Source organism: Cibotium barometz, chromosome 38 (genome assembly GCF_041138505.1).
Source record: "Cibotium barometz isolate CiBa-2024 chromosome 38, ASM4113850v1, whole genome shotgun sequence".
Classification (NCBI taxonomy): Eukaryota; Viridiplantae; Streptophyta; class Polypodiopsida; order Cyatheales; family Cibotiaceae; genus Cibotium; species Cibotium barometz.
Genome location: NC_141083.1, coordinates 39,576,928 through 39,595,173, shown reverse-complemented (window position 1 = coordinate 39,595,173; position 18,246 = coordinate 39,576,928). Strand labels below are relative to the sequence as shown.

The 18,246-nt window shown below is 42.5% G+C and overlaps 1 protein-coding gene across 1 annotated transcript; it reads right to left on the bottom strand.

Moving 5' to 3' along the window:
- Positions 1 to 11,757: 11,757 nt before the first annotated feature.
- On the bottom strand, positions 11,758 to 12,136 carry LOC147616697 (uncharacterized). Its single transcript, XM_086777184.1, has 2 exons — positions 12,041 to 12,136; positions 11,758 to 11,967 (listed from the first exon to the last, which is right to left on the bottom strand). Exons 1-2 carry the CDS (start codon positions 12,134 to 12,136, stop codon positions 11,758 to 11,760), a joined length of 306 nt encoding a protein of 101 aa, XP_086633310.1.
- Positions 12,137 to 18,246: the final 6,110 nt, after the last annotated feature.

Sequence of the window (18,246 nt, the reverse complement as noted above, 5' to 3'; positions counted from 1 at the left end):
AGAGGCCGCACGACCACCATCTCTACATGACCATCATTGTGATTTATGATCAGCCTTAATAACAAGAGGCTGCCTTAAGAACGAGAGGCTGCACGACCATCTCTATAGGTCTAGGCACTATATCTTTCATGAGTTCTTCCACGAGGCAATAGACCTACTAGATAATGTACAAGAGAAGGATGTAGAATTTGTCTAGCCACAAACCAAGAGATAGGAGGGGATGCATAATCCAAAGCTTCATTGTCAGCCAAGGGTTCCCAACCAGAACTAGCCAGAGTCCTAGTAGTTAAGGACATGATCATGGACGAGTTGGTAGATAATCTGCTCAATCGTTTAGGCTAGTAGTGGTAGGAATAGTCCCAGGGTAACCTCAAAGCCAAAACCTTAAGGCTAGCCCTAGTCAACAGCTCAAGTAGGACACTGAATCATTTAGTCCAATAGTGGTAGGGACATCTCCAAGGGTAATCTCAAAGCCAATCATTTAGTCCAATAGTGGTAGGGAGAGCTCCAAGGGTAATCTCAAAGACAAAACCTCAAGGCCGTCCCTAGTCAACGCCTTAAAGCCAGAACCTTAAGACCAGCCCTAGTCAACACCTCAAGCAAGACACCCACATCTATTCCCACGAAGAGTTATGGTGTGGTGCATAATATTCCAAAATCATATAAGTATAGAGTCTGAGGCTTAAACAACAACAATTTTGTGTACATTGCCATAGTGCCAGAGGAACCATGACATAGCTCATTGTTAATACCAAGGAAACCTGGTAGAATGACTCTAGCACCATGATAGGTTCTCCCCGCACTAAGGCAACCATTGGCCCTTCCAACCCCACTAGTCAAGCATAAGTGCCTACATATCAAAAACTCTTACCCATGAGACCACCCCAATTTCTATATCCACATCCGGTACCACCAGTTGCAGTTCTTGGTTCCTCCAAGAACTGCACTAGTGTACAATAGTACTCCATGACCCTACCTACAGAGAAAGAAATTTGGGAACAAGAGAGCTATGACTCTTGCGACTAATAAGAGAGCTATGAGTCTTATGAACAATAAGACCTGTACGAGCAAAAATCATATAATCTCTTTGGGTATCCTAAATAGGCTTCACCCATAGATTACACATCAAAGCCATGGTGTTACAAAGAGCAAGAGACCTAAACAATATGGTAAGGAGGCAACCAATGTAATGCTTCTCATGTAAAGTCCCATGCCGTATTATAGAGTGCCATCGTAAAGACCCTACACCAAATCCCTCAAGTGTTCCAAGCACTCTAAATCGTGTGCCCAACCCCAATGTAATTCCTTATGGAGGCACATGCTATAAGTGCGGATTTAACCATGCATATAAGGATTGTCCCGGCGAGTGATAATCGCCCTGGGCAGAAGAATTTGTTCACTTTGCAAGGAGGACTTATTCATATAGTCCTCCTTAATGCCATTACAAGGCTCCAAGTAAGATAAGAGAAGTAGCCAAAGGAACCAAGGTTACCGATAAGTAGAAAGGCCAAAGGAACTAAGGTTTCTAATAAGTAGAAATGTTGGGCTTCAACTTCGAAGCAAGTAACTAAAGAGACAGAGGTGCAAGCCTCAAAAGCTACACAGTAGTCCCTAAAAAGTTTCATGAAGCCTCAAAAGCTACACAGTAGTCCCTAAAAAGTTTCATGAATAGAAACCAAAGGTCTAGAAGAAGAGGATCTCAAAGAGCATGCAAAAATGCAACACATGATCAATTGTCAAGGGAACCCCATTGGTGACTATTGAAAAAGAAGTTTGGATGAGAGCTCCAAAGCGGCATGCCTCCCTTTCAAAGACAGTGATTGATCTCCTGCTCTAAGAAACTTAAGGAGTACCATAATCCCATGTTCAAGAAAGAAAGAATGAAATAATCCCTTTCTCTAAGAAACTTGAGGAGTACCCCAATCCCGTGTTCAAGAAAGAAAGAATGAAACAAGCACAAGATCTTGAGGAAGATACATATTGAACTAGAGCTATCGTTAGAGCAAGTGGAGTACGAACCACTAACCTCACACCTGAGCGTATCTTAGAACCTATCCCAAAGCCAATCATAGACCCAATGAGGGAACCTTAGAGCTTTCCCAAGGCCTCAAACAAACCTGCATCCATTCTTAAGAGGCCTCAAACACTAGCCTCTTCCTCTGGAACCAATTGAACGAAGCCCCACATTGCTAGATGCAGGGAGGGAGAACTCAGGGGGGAAGGTGAAAGTTGGTCTTCCATGGGTCACCATATCCAACACAACATTTTTTTCAAGGTGATCGACCATGACGTTGTCTAATCTTCTTTAAAGGCGTTGCCTCCTTGGGAAGGACCAGTACACATACCTTATACGTTAGAGCAGGTCCTAGCCCATCTCAGAGTGAGTACAAACGAAGTGAGTGCGAGTATTGCCCGTGGGACATAGCAAGCCTCACCGCCTTCTTGTCCCAGGTCCAAGTTTTAATAAGTTCTCTTTTGTAAGGAAATTTAAAACTTTTGGGAGACTTGTCACACTAGATAAATGGGGATTCAAGAGCCCACACAATTGAACCCAAATCCCAGGAGGAGGAGGACTAACCATGCCCCCCACCACTGAGCACCTTCCCTCCATAACCAAAACCAAAGCATAGCCAAAAGTGCCCATGAACCATCTAGGTCAGTATTTTGAAAGCGACAAAATGAATGCCATGTTACCTGTCATATATAAGGGACTTACAATCTACACAATCTTCGATGGTGATGCTGGTGTTAGCATAATTACCAACCATTACTAGGAGGCTTGGGATAGGCACAAGCCTCATAGTGAAGCTTGCCTAATGAGAACGCATCCAAACCTTTAGGCACCTTGCAAGATATAAAAATCAAGACTTTTGGATTAAGCTTTGACCACACATTCATGTGGTGATAAAGTTTTTAGAGAAGAGGGTCATACACAATGATCCTTCGAAGGCCTTACATGAGAGAAGCAAGGCTGGCTCATGATGGGGAAACCAATCACATTTATATGCAAATGCAACTAATCCTTGAAGATAAACCTACAGATAGGGAAGACTCATCCCATGGGTTGAGGTATTCTCACCAATGAGTATTACATAACTTTTCGAATTGCTTCAATCAACATGCATGAATGTTGCAACACAAGTTGTTGGATAGTGAAGATGAGAACCAAGACTATGAATCTCTCCCAGAGTCTGTGTGATGACTCTAAGGATTGGGTCCATGTCTTGGCAACCATGGGCACTCTTCCATAAAAGGTTGGTATAGGATTTGTACGATTGGAGGGAGAGAAAATCACCTCCATGTTCATGCTTAGTGCAACATCCCTCTTGGCCAACATTAATTTTAAGCTAGGAGTAGCTAGTAATTCATAGAGCAAGGACTCCTACCAAAAGGATTAGTTTTCTACGTTCCCCAACACAATCACCCACCGACCAAGACAGTTCTTCACTACCTTCGCTATGCTAAGGCCATGGATTCACATGAGACCTACACTCGAAAATGGGAAGTTGACTCAAACAATGTCACTATTTAGACCAAGATAGTGGTTTATACAAGTGGCAAGGAGTCCACAAGCTTCAAGCAAGCTAAGCTCTGTTGAGATACTATATGAGCTCAATATGGTAGCTTTGCTGAGCTGCCATATGAGCTCAATAAGGTCAAGCTAAGGCAAAGAAGGAAGCAAAACTCAGCTTGCCAGGTCTCAAGAGGAAGATCTAAGGCTAGTGCCCGAGTACTTTAAGTCATTCAACATAGAGGACATAGTGGTACACGACAAGAAGGCTCAGAGAAGCCCGTGGAGAGCCACATGCTTCATATGAAGGCCCCACCCAAGGTTAAGAAAATAAACCTTGTGGGCCTAGGTGAAGAAATGAAGCTAATATTCACTTCCAAGGACCTCACCCTTAAGCGAGAAGGAGAATTGATAGCCTTGCTCAAGGAATTTCAGGATGTGTTTGCCTAGAAGTATGCTGACATGAACCTTTGAAAGTGGTGATACATACCATTCATCTACATGAAGGCGTGAAACTATGCAAACAGAGAGTATACCACATGAATTTCAAGTACGCTCAACTGGTTAAAGAAGAGCTAGACATGGTTTATGTATGAAATCAAGCCCACCAAGTGGGTGTTGCTTGGGTGTCACCGTCGATAGTGATTGTTCCTAAAAAGAACAGAAAGCTTAGAGTGTGTTTTAACCTCAAAGAGGTTAATGCCACCTTAGTTTGTAATCACTATCCCTTGCCCTATACAGACCACATGTTGTGGAAAGAGTCATTAGAGCAGAAGCTTACAAGTTCTTGGATGGCTTCTCTACCCTTTGGTTTGACCAATGCGCCACCTTCCAATGCTTGATGCATACATCCTTCAAGGATCTCCTTTGAAAGATCTTGGAGATATTCACTGACGACCTGTGTATGCATTGCAAGTGGAAGAAGCATTCGGCTAGTCTTCGACGGGAGGTGTAGACTCTTACCTGGGATACATCATTAGCTTATCAGGTATTAGCCTTGACCCTGAAAAGGTACATGCCATATGTTGAAAAACAGGTAGAGGGAGAGGAGACACACACACAAGAGCAAACCCTAATGTATATTGCAAACCCTAACCATATAGGGAAGCCATCTCCCTTCTCACACAATGCATAAAGCCATAATCCATAATACATAAGACACACTATGAGTTGTGTCCACACACATCTAACCCTAGCTAATGTCCACACATGCTGCTACCTAACATGCCAGCACATAGCACAACTGGCACACACTGACATCGAGCTTGAATCTCAACAGCCCCTCTCAAGCTCATGATGTACTGCCATAGATGAAGATGTAGATGAGCTTGGGCTATCAAAGCTCTCAACACTCCCCCTTAAGCTCATCCCACATACTCCCAACATAGCACGGAAGTACTCAAACTTGTCCCTGGCTAAGTGGCTTTGTAAAGATGTCTGCCACCTGCTCTTCAGTCTTCACATATTGTAAATCCACTGTACCATCCAGCACCTTCTCTCTGACAAAGTGATAATGGACCTCTATGTGTTTGGTTCGCGCATGAAACACTGGATTCTTGGCCAACTGTATACTGCTCATGTCACAATGAATGACAACCTTGCCATCAATAGGCTCACCCAAATCAACCAAGAGACTTTTCAACCATATTTCTTCACAAGTAGCAATGGGGCTGCACCCCTGTATTCAACCTCTATACTAGATAAAGCAACAGTAGGTTGCTTCTTGCTACTCCAACTCACCACGCCACTTCCAAGTGTAAAGGCATAACCACTAGTAGACCTCCTATCATACGAGCTACCTGCCCAATCAGCATCTATGTAGCCATGTATATCCAAGTCTTTACCATGCTCATAAAGAAGACCATAATGTGCAGTGGTCTTTACATATCGCATAATGCGTCTCACTGCATCCAAATGAGGTTTTCTGGGGCTTTGCATAAATTGGCTTACTAGCCCCACAACATAACTCAAATCTGGGCGTGTGATAGTCATGTAAATGAGACTACCAACCATCTTTCTGTACATAGATGGATCATCCAACTCCTCACCAAAATCAGCCCGTAACTTCACATTCTGCTCCAAGGGTGTACTCATTGGCTTACACCCTGTCATGCCATATTTTGCCAACATATCCAATGCATATTGGCGTTGCACTAACCATGTACCTACATGGTCTTTGATCACTTCAATTCCAAGAAAGTATCTCAATTCACCCAAGTCTTTCATGTCAAACTGCCCACTCAATGCTTTCTTGACATGCATCACATCTGTACCATGATCACCTATGATAATCAAGTCATCCACATAGATGACAAGTAAAACAATCCCATGATCTGTTTTCTTCACATAGAGTGAAGAATCTGCTGTAGAAACCTGAAATCCAAGGGAGATAAGATATCTGCTCATCTTATCACTCCAAGCACGAGGTGCTTGCTTCAACCCATATAAAGCTTTCTTCAATCTGCATACATGAGTGGGATACTTTGGGTGTACATAACCTTCTGGCTGTGTCATATAAACTTCTTCTTGTAGATCACCATTTAGAAATGCATTTTTCACATCCATTTGATGCATTTCCCAACCATTTAGAAATCCATTTTTCACATCCATTTGATGCATTTCCCAACCATTTGCTGTAGCCATAGCAGTGACTGCTCTCACTGTTTCCATCTTTGCCACTGGACTAAATGTTTCATCATAGTCCAAGCCTTGGGTTTGTGCATAGCCCTTAGCTACCAATCTCGCTTTATGTCATTCAATGGAACCATCTGACTTGCATTTCACTTTGTAAACCCATTTGCAACCAATAACATTTTTGTCCTGTGGGTAATGCAACCAAATCCCATGTATCATTATGAACCAATGCGTCCATCTCAACATCCATTGCCTTCTCCCATACATGGTTTCCAATAGCTTCTGTATAGCATGTAGGTTCCACATGCTTTACCAAAGAAGTCATATATGCGTAATGCATAGCAAAATCACGATATGTCAACCTATCAACTGGATACCTGACCCTTTGGGACCTCCACAATGCATGCGGATCACTCTGAACACCTGTCACTCTAGCATGTGGTGGCACATATCTATCCTGCCTAGCACCAAGTGTGCGTAAAACAGGTATGCCAAGCTCCTCATCTAAACTCTCTAAACTTGATGACTCATAGCCTGTAATTCCAATTCCTTCATCCTTCTTCTTTCCTTTATCCAGAGCACTACTCCCAGTGCTGCTCACACTCTCATGCCTCAAGCATTCTGACCATGGACGTACAGTACTACTCTCAGCCTCTGCTGGCCCAGACATAGAAATAGAACTAGAACTTGCCTGTGGCAAGTTCACATGCACATCAGCTTCAAGTGAATCAATGACACCCTCATCCTTTGCTTTGTACCAACTAGCAAGCTCATCAAACACCACATCTCGTGAGATAACTACTTGCCTAGTTTGTGGATTGTAACATTTGTATGCCTTTCGATCCTGTGCATATCCAACAAACACACTTTTCTGCCTTAGGATCCAACTTCCTCCTTCTTTCATCAAGCACATGTACATAAGCTATGCAACCAAAACTTTGAGGTGTCCAATGTCTGGCCGAAAACCTTTAAGCCGCATCTCTGGCGTACTTCCATGTATGGTTGTTGTGGGTGTCTTATTCAGTATATACACTGCAGTAGCACATGCTTCTATCCAATAATAATCTAGCATGCTCTTTTCATTGAGCATCGCCCTGGCCACTTCACAAATGACTCTATTCTTTCTCTCAACAACACCATTTTGCTAAGGTGTATACCTACAAGTTAACTGCCTTCTTATGCCATGCTTTCTCAAGAAATGCTCAAAAGCATGTGAGGTGTATTCACCACCTCCATCTGTCCTCAAACATTTTATCCAACAGCCATATTGCTTCTCTGCAAAAGCTTTGAAATCCATAAACTTTCCCAACACTTCACTTTTCTCTCTGAGAAAGTAAATCCATGCCATTCTGCTGAAATCATCAATGAATGTCACATATTATAAACTGCCTTTAATGGATGGGTTTTGTGCAGGACCCCATACATCGCTATGTACTATCTCAAGTGGCCTGCTACTCATGTTGCCTTCTCTAGGAAATCGCAACCTCGCCTGCTTTCCAAACTGACAGGCTTCACAAACATGTATATTCCCATCATACTTGAATCTAGGCAACCCACTAACAATGCCTCTTGCTTGCATGTTCTTTAACCTTTGTATATTCACATGTCCAATCCTCTTATGCCACATATCAATATCATGTACCACATTTTGGCTTTTAGAGAACATGGCTGATTTCAACTGAGGAATTCTAGCATCCAGCTTAAACAACCTGCCTTCTTTCTTTCCTTTAGCAATTACTCTACATCCATTTTTGAACTCCTCAACGAAGCAACCATGCTCGTTGAAACGAACCTGTAATCCCTGTTCCACCATTTGACCAATTGAGACCAAGCTTTTTGTGATAGAAGACACATACAATACATCTGACATAGACTTTGTTTGACCATTGTGCATAACCAATGGTACACTTCCACCAACATGTGTAATGGCATGTTGAGTATCATCTCCTGTCTCCACATAGCCTTTCACATCCATAGGCTTCATATGCTCAAACCATTCACCATGACAAGTCATATGGTTTGATGCTCCAGAGTCCATATACCAAGTGTCATCATTTTCAGCATTTGTCATCATAGATCCCACAACATGTTTCATGGTAAACAAGTGATTTGCACTGCCATCATTGCTGCTTGATGCATAATTTCCACCATGTTGTGCATAATTTTCACCATGTTGTGCATAATGTCCACCATGGTGTGCTCTACCCCCTCGCAAATCATTATGTTTGCGGAAACAATCTAGTGCCATATGACCAAATTTCCCACAGTAATGGCATTCCACATCTTGCATAGATATTTGTTGGCCTTGCCAACGTCCTCTACCACGAGAATTACCTCTGCCTCTCTGAGGTGTATATCCCACGACCACCTCTAGCACCATATGAAGGTTGAAAATTCTGTTGTGATGACTTGTCCTGCCATCCACGACCATTACCACGGCCACGTGATGCGAATCTCCCCTTGCCTGTACATCCTCTATGTGAATAGAAAGCCTGATTTCTGCCATTATCATCATGTCCTCAACAAGCAAACAACTCATCAAAGTCTGGTAAACCTGTACTCCGAACCGAGATGGATGTATCAAAAGACTTATACTCCTTGCCAAGACCACGCAAGGTAATGTCTACCAAATCATCATTAGGCATGGGGGCATTTATTGTTGCCAATGCATCTGCATATTTCTTTATCTCTTGTACATAATCATGAATGCTCCTTCTATTTCGTTTCACATTATGAATCTGCTGTCGCAACAACTTAGACTTGCGAGCACTAGTGTCTGTATCAAACAACTTTACCAATGTATCCCATGCATCCTTGGGATTCTCAGCATCATGTATCTGTATGAGTATGGCATCCAAAATACATATAGACAGATAATGCAACACTTTGTATGCTCTTTGTGACCATTGCTTATGAGCTATAACCTGTTTGCTGTGTAGGTTGTCGAGGTAGTTTTGGCTCTGGCTCAGCACTTGTAATGAGATTCCAAAAACCTTTTCTCTTCAAGAAACTTTTGATCCTGTACTTCCATGCCTGGAAGTTCTTCCTATCCATCTTTTCACCCACAATTTGTACTGGATTATCCGACATATTTACTCAATGCAAATGCACCTTCCGCACACTTCCAAATCTATAAACGAGCCTTCCTCAGCTCAACCACACTCTAATGAGTGTTCCGGATACTCCAAAGTAGTCAACAAACTTCAATTTTGATGTTTTAAATCAAACTGTATGCATCCAAAATGAACTAGTTTACACAGTCCAAGATACCCTGCTTTGATGCGCTTTCCAAGGCTCCAAATTGTAATATAGTGGTTCAATCAAGTGTTCATAACTTGCGTTGACACATAAACAACCTCAATGTTGCCTATCAATACTATCCAAGATGTGTACATACCAATTTTGTCAAACCCCCTTCTCTGTTTTGAGAAAAACCAGAAAAACTAGTAGTAAATTTTCTCTAAGTTCTTCAATATTTGTCCAAATTGAGAGACCAGGCATTCATTAGCTTAACAATGATGTCCACTAACTCCATGTAAAAGGAATTAGCCCAATTGTTTAAGACCAGAGAGTAATTAGTCAATTAATCACACTTAACCAGTAGATAGCCAGTTTAATCAGCTCATTTCCAGCACCATAGATCATAATTGCTCAATCCAATCATACAGCCTCCTTCTCAGGTGTATGTACCAACTAATTGCTAAACCAATTTTGGAAATTATCAAGCACAGGGATTGATTTATGGCCTCCACTTATCAAATAGTTGAAAAGATGCTCTGTTTCTGCATACCAACCTGCGCCGCCTGCTCCTAAGGGATTTTGGAAGGTTTGTAGTGCTAATTGATGATGCAATTAGATGCCTAACACACCTAGGCAAGTGTGCAATCCATCAATGGTATGATTTTTGCCAAAAACTTGCTCCAATTTCATCAAAATTTGACCTCTTTTTCTCTGTTTTGTGAGAGCTTAAAAACCAGTAATTTTCACTCATTCAAATGCATCAATATTGCTCCAAAATCAGTGTAGGGCTTGCACATGAGTTGCCAATTTCATCCTTGTCACATACATGTTTCTTTGTCAGATTTGCATCTATTTTCACCATACATCACCGCTTTCAAGCTCCAATGGAAAGCTTTGCAAAAAACCAGAATTTTCCTTTGCTTTGGGCAACCCTAATTTGCTTTGTTTGTGCCTGAATCACCTACAATCCGCTCAAGGATGTTTAGAATACCTTACCCGGTAGGCCAAGCTCTTAGATCTAATAGAAATTGGTGTGCTCCAAGCTTCACAACTTCAATGGCAAGCTTCACAGCTTCTTCTCCCTCTTCTCTCACTCACTCATAAACCCTAATAGAGAGCACCAGGCTCTGCTCATACCATGTTGAAAAACAGGTAAAGAGAGAGGAGACACACACACAGGAGCAAACCCTAATGTATATTGTAAACCCTAACCATAGAGGAAAGCCATCTCTCTTCTCACACAATGCATAAAGCCATAATCCATAATACACAACACACTATGAGTTGTGTCCACACACATCTAACCCTAGCTAATGTCCACACACTATGACCAGCTACACTATGACCAGCTGGACGCGGTCATTTATGTCTCACACATGCTGCTACCTAACATGCCAGCACATAGCACAGCTGGCACACACTGACATCGAGCTTGAATCTTAACACCATAGTCAGTTGGGATATTCCCAAGAAAACCCAAGAAATCTGCTTATTTGTGGGTCTTTGTCAGGCCTACAGCAGCATGCATGTGGACAAGTTTTCTAACCTTGTAGCACCTCTCACAGACTTGCTCAAGGACGTGAAGACTTGTCGCTACGCCGTTATGGGCAAGGCTTTAGAGGCATACCAAGCATTGAAAAAAGTTACCTCTGAGTCACCAATCTTAAAGTTGGCTATCATGGGATAATCTTTTCTAGGTGATTACTGATGCCAATAACCTAGCCATTGGAGTTATTCTACAACAAGTGTTTGCTTACTGTTATGTGCTTGTAGCTTACCTAAAGCATGCCTCGATTTTTTTCAGATTTTATTTACGAATCCAGATTTCTATTTTATGTACTAATATTCATTATTGGTTTGCCTGCACAAAGAGAGAGAGAGAGAGAGAGAGAGAGAGAGAGAGAGAGAGAGAGAGAGAGAGAGTCTGGTACAAATTTGTCTTTGGAAGTTTGCCCTTAGGCCTTCATTCTCCATTCTTTTGTATAGCCTTTTCAACAAGTTTGTCTTTAATACAATGGTTTTTTTATTGATTTAGTCTTCGAATGCAAAAACCGATTATGAACTTGATTTGTCTTGTGAAAAAAGATTGAAAAATTTTGGACTCTTTAGAAGTTGGCTAGGATTCAAAAAATGCTAGCGTAGGTTTTTTCTCTGGTTCAAAAAAATGTTTTTATCTAACACGAGTGCACATATCCGATAGGTCCAAAGGGCCACTTGGTGGCCACTTCACATTTGTGTGCAAGAACCGATTAGCAAGGCTTGCGGGCCACATGGAGGCCCGAATGTGTGCATTTGGAGCAACCCACGAATAGGCCCTCTTAGGTCCTTATGTTATCCTAAATTTGAGAGTTTGGTACGCGAAGCTATTTGCTCTACGCGGATGCAGTCATGAGCTTGGAGAAGCTGTCAAAGTCGATGCCCGTGGTGTTGCTGCTGCTGGGGCCCGCCGTTTGGCAGGCAGCAGCGGCTACCATGGCGTCGAGGTCCTCGTCGGAGAGCGGCTGCCCAAGCATGGCCATGGCGGACTTGAGATCCTCTCGGCTCAGCAGCCCATCGTGGTTCACATAAAGTACGCGGAATACCTGCAATCAAATCATGCTGTAATGCCAATTAAACCAAAGCAGTATACTTATCTTTTGCTTACAGATTTGAAACCTTCAAAGTGTCGTGGGCGCCGCCCGCCACGCCCACGCCCATGAGACGTTGGAACTCCTCCAAGCCCACCGCCCCTTCGCCGCCCAAATCCGCCATGGCGATCATTGACTTCACCTCCTCGTCTCGCTGATGGCCTGCCTCTTGCTTGCATGTTTTTTAACCTTTGTATATTCACATGTCCAATCCTCTTATGCCACATCAATATCATGTACCACATTTTGGCTTTTAGAGAACATGGCTGATTTCAACTGAGGAATTCCAGCATCCAGCTTAAACAACCTGCCTTCTTTCTTTCCTTTAGCAATTACTCTACATCCATTTTTGAACTCCTCAACGAAGCAACCATGCTCGTTGAAACGAACCTGTAATCCCTGTTCCACCATTTGACCAATTGAGACCAAGCTTTTTGTGATGGCATGTTGAGTATCATCTCCTGTCTCCACATAGCCTTTCACATCCATAGGCTTCATATGCTCAAACCATTCACCATGACAAGTCATATGGTTTGATGCTCCAGAGTCCATACACCAAGTGTCATCATTTTCAGCATTTGTCATCATAGATCCCACAACATGTTTCATGGCAAACAAGTGATTTGCTTTGCCATCATTGCTTCTTGATGCATAATTTCCACCATGTTGTGCATAATTTTCACTATGTTGTGCTCTACCCTCTCGCAAATCATTATGTTTGCGGAAACAATCACATGCCATATGACCAAATTTTCCACAGTAATGGCATTCCACATCTTGCATAGATATTTGTTGGCCTTGCCAACGTCCTCTACCACGAGGATTACCTCTGCCTCTCTGAGGTGTATATCCCACGACCACCTCTAGCACCATATGAAGGTTGAAAATTCTGTTGTGATGACTTGTCCTGCCATCCACGACCATTACCACGGCCACGTGATGCGAATCTCCCCCTGCCTCTAGATCCTCTATGTGAATAGAAAGCCTGATTTCTCTCATTATCATCATGGCTAGTAGATGCATCATGAAAAGAATCACTGAGTTTGATGTCCTCAACAAGCAAACAACTCATCGAAGTCTGGTAAACCTGTACTTCGAACCGAGATGGATGTATCAAAAGACTTATACTCCTTGCCAAGACCACGCAAGGTAATGTCTACCAAATCATCATCAGGCATGGGGGCATTTATTGTTGCCAATGCATCTACATATTTCTTTATCTCTTGTACATAATCATGAATGCTCCTTCTATTTCGTTTCACATTATGAATCTGCTGTCGCAACAACTTAGACTTGTGAGCACTAGTGTCTGTATCAAACAACTTTACCAATGTATCCCATGCATCCTTGGGATTCTCAGCATCATGTATCTGTATGAGTATGGCATCCAAAATACATATAGACAGATAATGCAACACTTTGTATGCTCTTTCTGACCATTGCTTATGAGCTATAACCTGTTTGCTGTCTAGGTTGTCGAGGTAGTTTTGGCTCTGGCTCAGCACCTGTAATGAGATTCCAAAAACCTTTTCTCTTCAAGAAACTTTTGATCCTGTACTTCCATGCCTGGAAGTTCTTCCTATCCATCTTTTCACCCACAATTTGTACTGAATTATCCGACATATTTTCTCAATGCGAATGCACCTTCCGCACACTTCCAAATCTGTAAACGAGCCTTCCTCAGCTCAACCCTAATGAGTGTTCCAGATACTCCAAAGTAGTCAACAAACTTCAATTTTGATGTTTTAAATGAAACTGTATGCATCCAAAATGAACTAGTTTACACAGTCCAAGATACCCTTCTTTGATGCGCTTTCCAAGGCTCCAAATTGTAATGTAGTGGTTCAATCAAGTGTTCATAACTTGCATTGACACCTAAACAACCTCAATGTTGCATATCAATACTATCCAAGATGTGTACATACCAATTTTGTCAAACCCCCTTCTCTGTTTTGAGAAAAACCAGAAAAACGAGTAGTAAATTTGCTCTAAGTTCTTCAATATTTGTCCAAATTGAGAGACCAGGCATTCATTAGCTTAACAATGATGTCCACTAACTCCATGTAAAAGAAATTAGCCCAATTGTTTAAGACCAGAGAGTAATTAGTCGATTAATCACACTTAACCAGTAGATAGCCAGTTTAATCAGCTCATTTCCAGCACCATAGATCATAATTGCTCAATCCAATCATACAGCCTCCTTCTCAGGAGTATGTACCAACTAATTGCTAAACCAATTTTGGAAATTATCAAGCACAGGGATTGATTTATGGCCTCCACTTATCAAATAGTTGAAAAGATGCTCTGTTTCTGCATACCAGCTTGCGCCGCCTGCTCCTAAGGGATTTTGGAAGGTTTGTAGTGCTAATTGATGATGCAATTAGATGCCTAACACACCTAGGCAAGTGTGCAATCCATCAATGGTATGATTTTTGCCAAAAACTTGCTCCAATTTCATCAAAATTTGACCTCTTTTTCTCTGTTTTGTGAGAGCTTAAAAACCAGTAATTTTCACTCATTCAAATGCATCAATATTGCTCCAAAATCAGTGTAGGGCTTGCACATGAGTTGCCAATTTCATCCTTGTCACATACATGTTTCTTTGTCAGATTTGCATCTATTTTCACCATACATCACCGCTTTCAAGCTCCAATGGAAAGCTTTGCAAAAAACCAGAATTTTCCTTTGCTTTGGGCAACCCTAATTTGCTTTGTTTGTGCCTGAATCACCTGCAATCCGCTCAAGGATGTTTAGAATACCTTACCCGGTAGGCCAAGCTCTTAGATCTGATAGAAATCGGTGTGCTCCAAGCTTCACAACTTCAATGTCAAGCTTCACAGCTTCTTCTCCCTCTTCTCTCACTCACTCATAAACCCTAATAGAGAGCACCAGGCTCTGCTCATACCATGTTGAAAAACAGGTAGAGAGAGAGGAGACACACACATAGGAGCAAACCCTAATGTATATTGCAAACCCTAACCATAGAGGAAAGCCATCTCTCTTCTCACACAATGCATAAAGCCATAATCCATAATACACAACACACTATGAGTTGTATCCACACACATCTAACCCTAGCTAATGTCCACACACTATGACCAGCTACACTATGACCAGCTGGACGCGGTCATTTATGTCTCACACATGCTGCTACCTAACATGCCAGCACATAGCACAGCTGGCACACACTGACATCGAGCTTGAATCTTAACACCATAGTCAGTTGGGATATTCCCAAGAAAACCCAAGAAATCTTCTTATTTGTGGGTCTTTGTCAGGCCTACAGCAGCATGCATGTGGACAAGTTTTCTAACCTTGTAGCACCTCTCACAGACTTGCTCAAGGACGTGAAGACTTGTCGCTACGCCGTTATGGGCAAGGCTTTAGAGGCATACCAAGCATTGAAAAAAGTTACCTCTGAGAGTCACCAATCTTAAAGTTGGCTATCATGGGATGATCTTTTCTAGGTGATTGCTGATGCCAATAACCTAGCCATTGGAGTTATTCTACAACAAGTGTTTGCTTACTGTTATGTGCTTGTAGCTTACCTAAAGCATGCCTCGATTTTTTTTCAGATTTTATTTATGAAACCAGATTTCTATTTTATGTACTAATATTCATTATTGGTTTGCCTGCACAAAGAGAGAGAGAGAGAGAGAGAGAGAGTCTGGTACAAATTTGTCTTTGGAAGTTTGCCCTTAGGCCTTCATACAACATGTAACATTCTCCATTCTTTTGTATAGCCTTTTCAACAAGTTTGTCTTTAATACAATGGTTTTTTTATTGATTTAGTCTTCGAATGCAAAAACCGATTGTGAACTTGATTTGTCTTGTGAAAAAAGATTGAAAAATTTTGGACTCTTTAGAAGTTGGCTAGGTTTCAAAAAATGCTAGCGTATGTTTTTTCTCTGATTCAAAAAAATGTTTTTATCCGATAGGTCCAAAGGGCCACTTGGTGGCCACTTCACATTTGTGTGCAAGAACCGATTAGCAAGGCTTGCGGGCCACATGGAGGCCCGAATGTGTGCATTTGGAGCAACCCACGAATAGGCCCTCTTAGAGTTCACGCGGCGAAGCTATTTGCTCTACGCGGATGCAGTCATGAGCTTGGAGAAGCTGTCAAAGTCGATGCCCGTGGTGTTGCTGCTGCTGGGCCCGCCGCTTGGCAGGCAGCAGCGGCTACCATGGCGTCGAGGTCCTCGTCGGAGAGCGGCTGCCCAAGCATGGCCATGGCGGACTTGAGATCCTCTCGGCTCAGCAGCCCATCGTGGTTCACATAAAGTACGCGGAATACCTCCCGCAACGCCCTGTCTTCCGCCCGGTTCAAAGTGTCGTGGGCGCCGCCCGCCACGCCCACGAGACGTTGGAACTCCTCCAAGCCCACCGCCCCTTCGCCGCCCAAATCCGCCATGGCGATCATTGACCACAAGCCGGACTTACCGAACAGGCGGACGAGACTCGCTGATCTCAGGCATGCCGCCAGCACAAGTGACAAGACCCCCTTTGACCTATGAGACACAGCCTTTACACGTGTCACCCAGCTCTTCGTCTCCGCACGTACCCCCTGATTCGCTTTTGCACCGGGAATCTTGCACGCCACGTTTAACTTTCTCTTGCTAGTCACTGCTAGCAGTTGATATTTAGTCAGATCAATATGGAGAGAGAGAGAGGAGTTAGTCCACAGACTTAAGGTAGCTCGTTAGAGGCAGATCACGCACAAAATGGCGAGCACAAATGGGCCATTTTTGCTTGCCAAATCAATGGCCACAACTACGGAAAATGCTTTGAAAATCGTGAAAACTCCTCAATGTGCTTGCAAGGCCGCCGCCCTCCAAAACCACTCTTAACGTGCAAACCCGCCTTCCAAAACTGCAGTGCTTTTGAAAACCACCTGAAATTTCAATCTGCATGTTGTTTCCTTGGAAGCATGCGTGACCTGCCGTGCGTGACCTGAAGCCATGCTCACTACTGGCCATAAATGTGCACATTTTGGCCTTCGTGTGATCTGCCTCTTAAACCTACCCATTCTTCACTCTACCTATTGCTATATAAAGCTTCTTCACTCTTCCCTCTCACACACTTGCAAGGATGGCACTACTCTTCAACAGAAGGAGATTTGGACCAAGATACTGAAAGAGCTTGTGGAAGATTCATATATTAATTTTGAGGGTAGTTGGCAAGACCTAGGATGGAAGGATAAATTATTCTCTCATGCCCCTCTCAAGATTACAGGTTCCCCCTTCTGTAGAATGCTCTGCACAGTAAATGGAAAGAGGCACTGGGATTGATGGTCTAGGATGGTTGTGTTAGGGCTTCAGGAAACTCTCTGTTAAGCTTGGGGATCTGGTGGACTCATAAATTTAACCCTCCTTTACCTCTTCAAGATCCTAGAATAACTAAAAACCTCATTGTTGGGATGGGACTAGTTAGATAAGTGCTGGAGGAGGTACGTAAGGGATGGACTTCCACACCTTTTGATTTCACGGAATCGCAGGAGTGAATTTGAAGACAAAGCCAGTTAAGTTTGGACTAAAGACTAGAAGATGGTATAGGAAAGTGAAGTAGATGGATTACACATTTGTAGCTCTTATTGAAAACCTGATTGGAACTAGACTTGTAGTTAAAATGTGGTCTAAGAAGGGAGATGTTCTGGAAAAATAGTCACCTAAAGGATGCACCACATGATTGAAGCCTGCATTTAGCTTGGATATCAGATCTCATGGGAAAAGCCTTCTTTTGTATTGGAGGATGATAGATGGTCTTTGATTTGCAGTTTACTAAACAGGTTCTAAATGATGATAAAGTTGATCTAAATATGCTAAGATGTAAAGTTGCTTTTTGGTAAATAAATATATATCTATTGGTCCCAAAAAAAAAGAAGCTACACTAGAAATGGTATGGTTTCTAAACTACAAATTTAGTCCTACTTCTACTCCACCCATTTGTTCACTATGTTTCCCACTCTTAGTTAAACAATAGATCTTATTCAATCCATAGGATTCTTTTGATAGTGTATTCACAACCCTGAGGTTATTGTTTCATGTATCTTTAGGCTTTGTCAACAATGATCCAATAAAAGGTTAGAGGAAGGTAAGTGTTTCACTATGCTAGCGGAGGTGTCAAGTTCGAACCTTGCTCACTACACGATGACCACATCACTATGACCACATCACTACACGATGACCACATCACTATGACCACATCACTATAAAGGGGTGTGGGGTAAGGGATAGG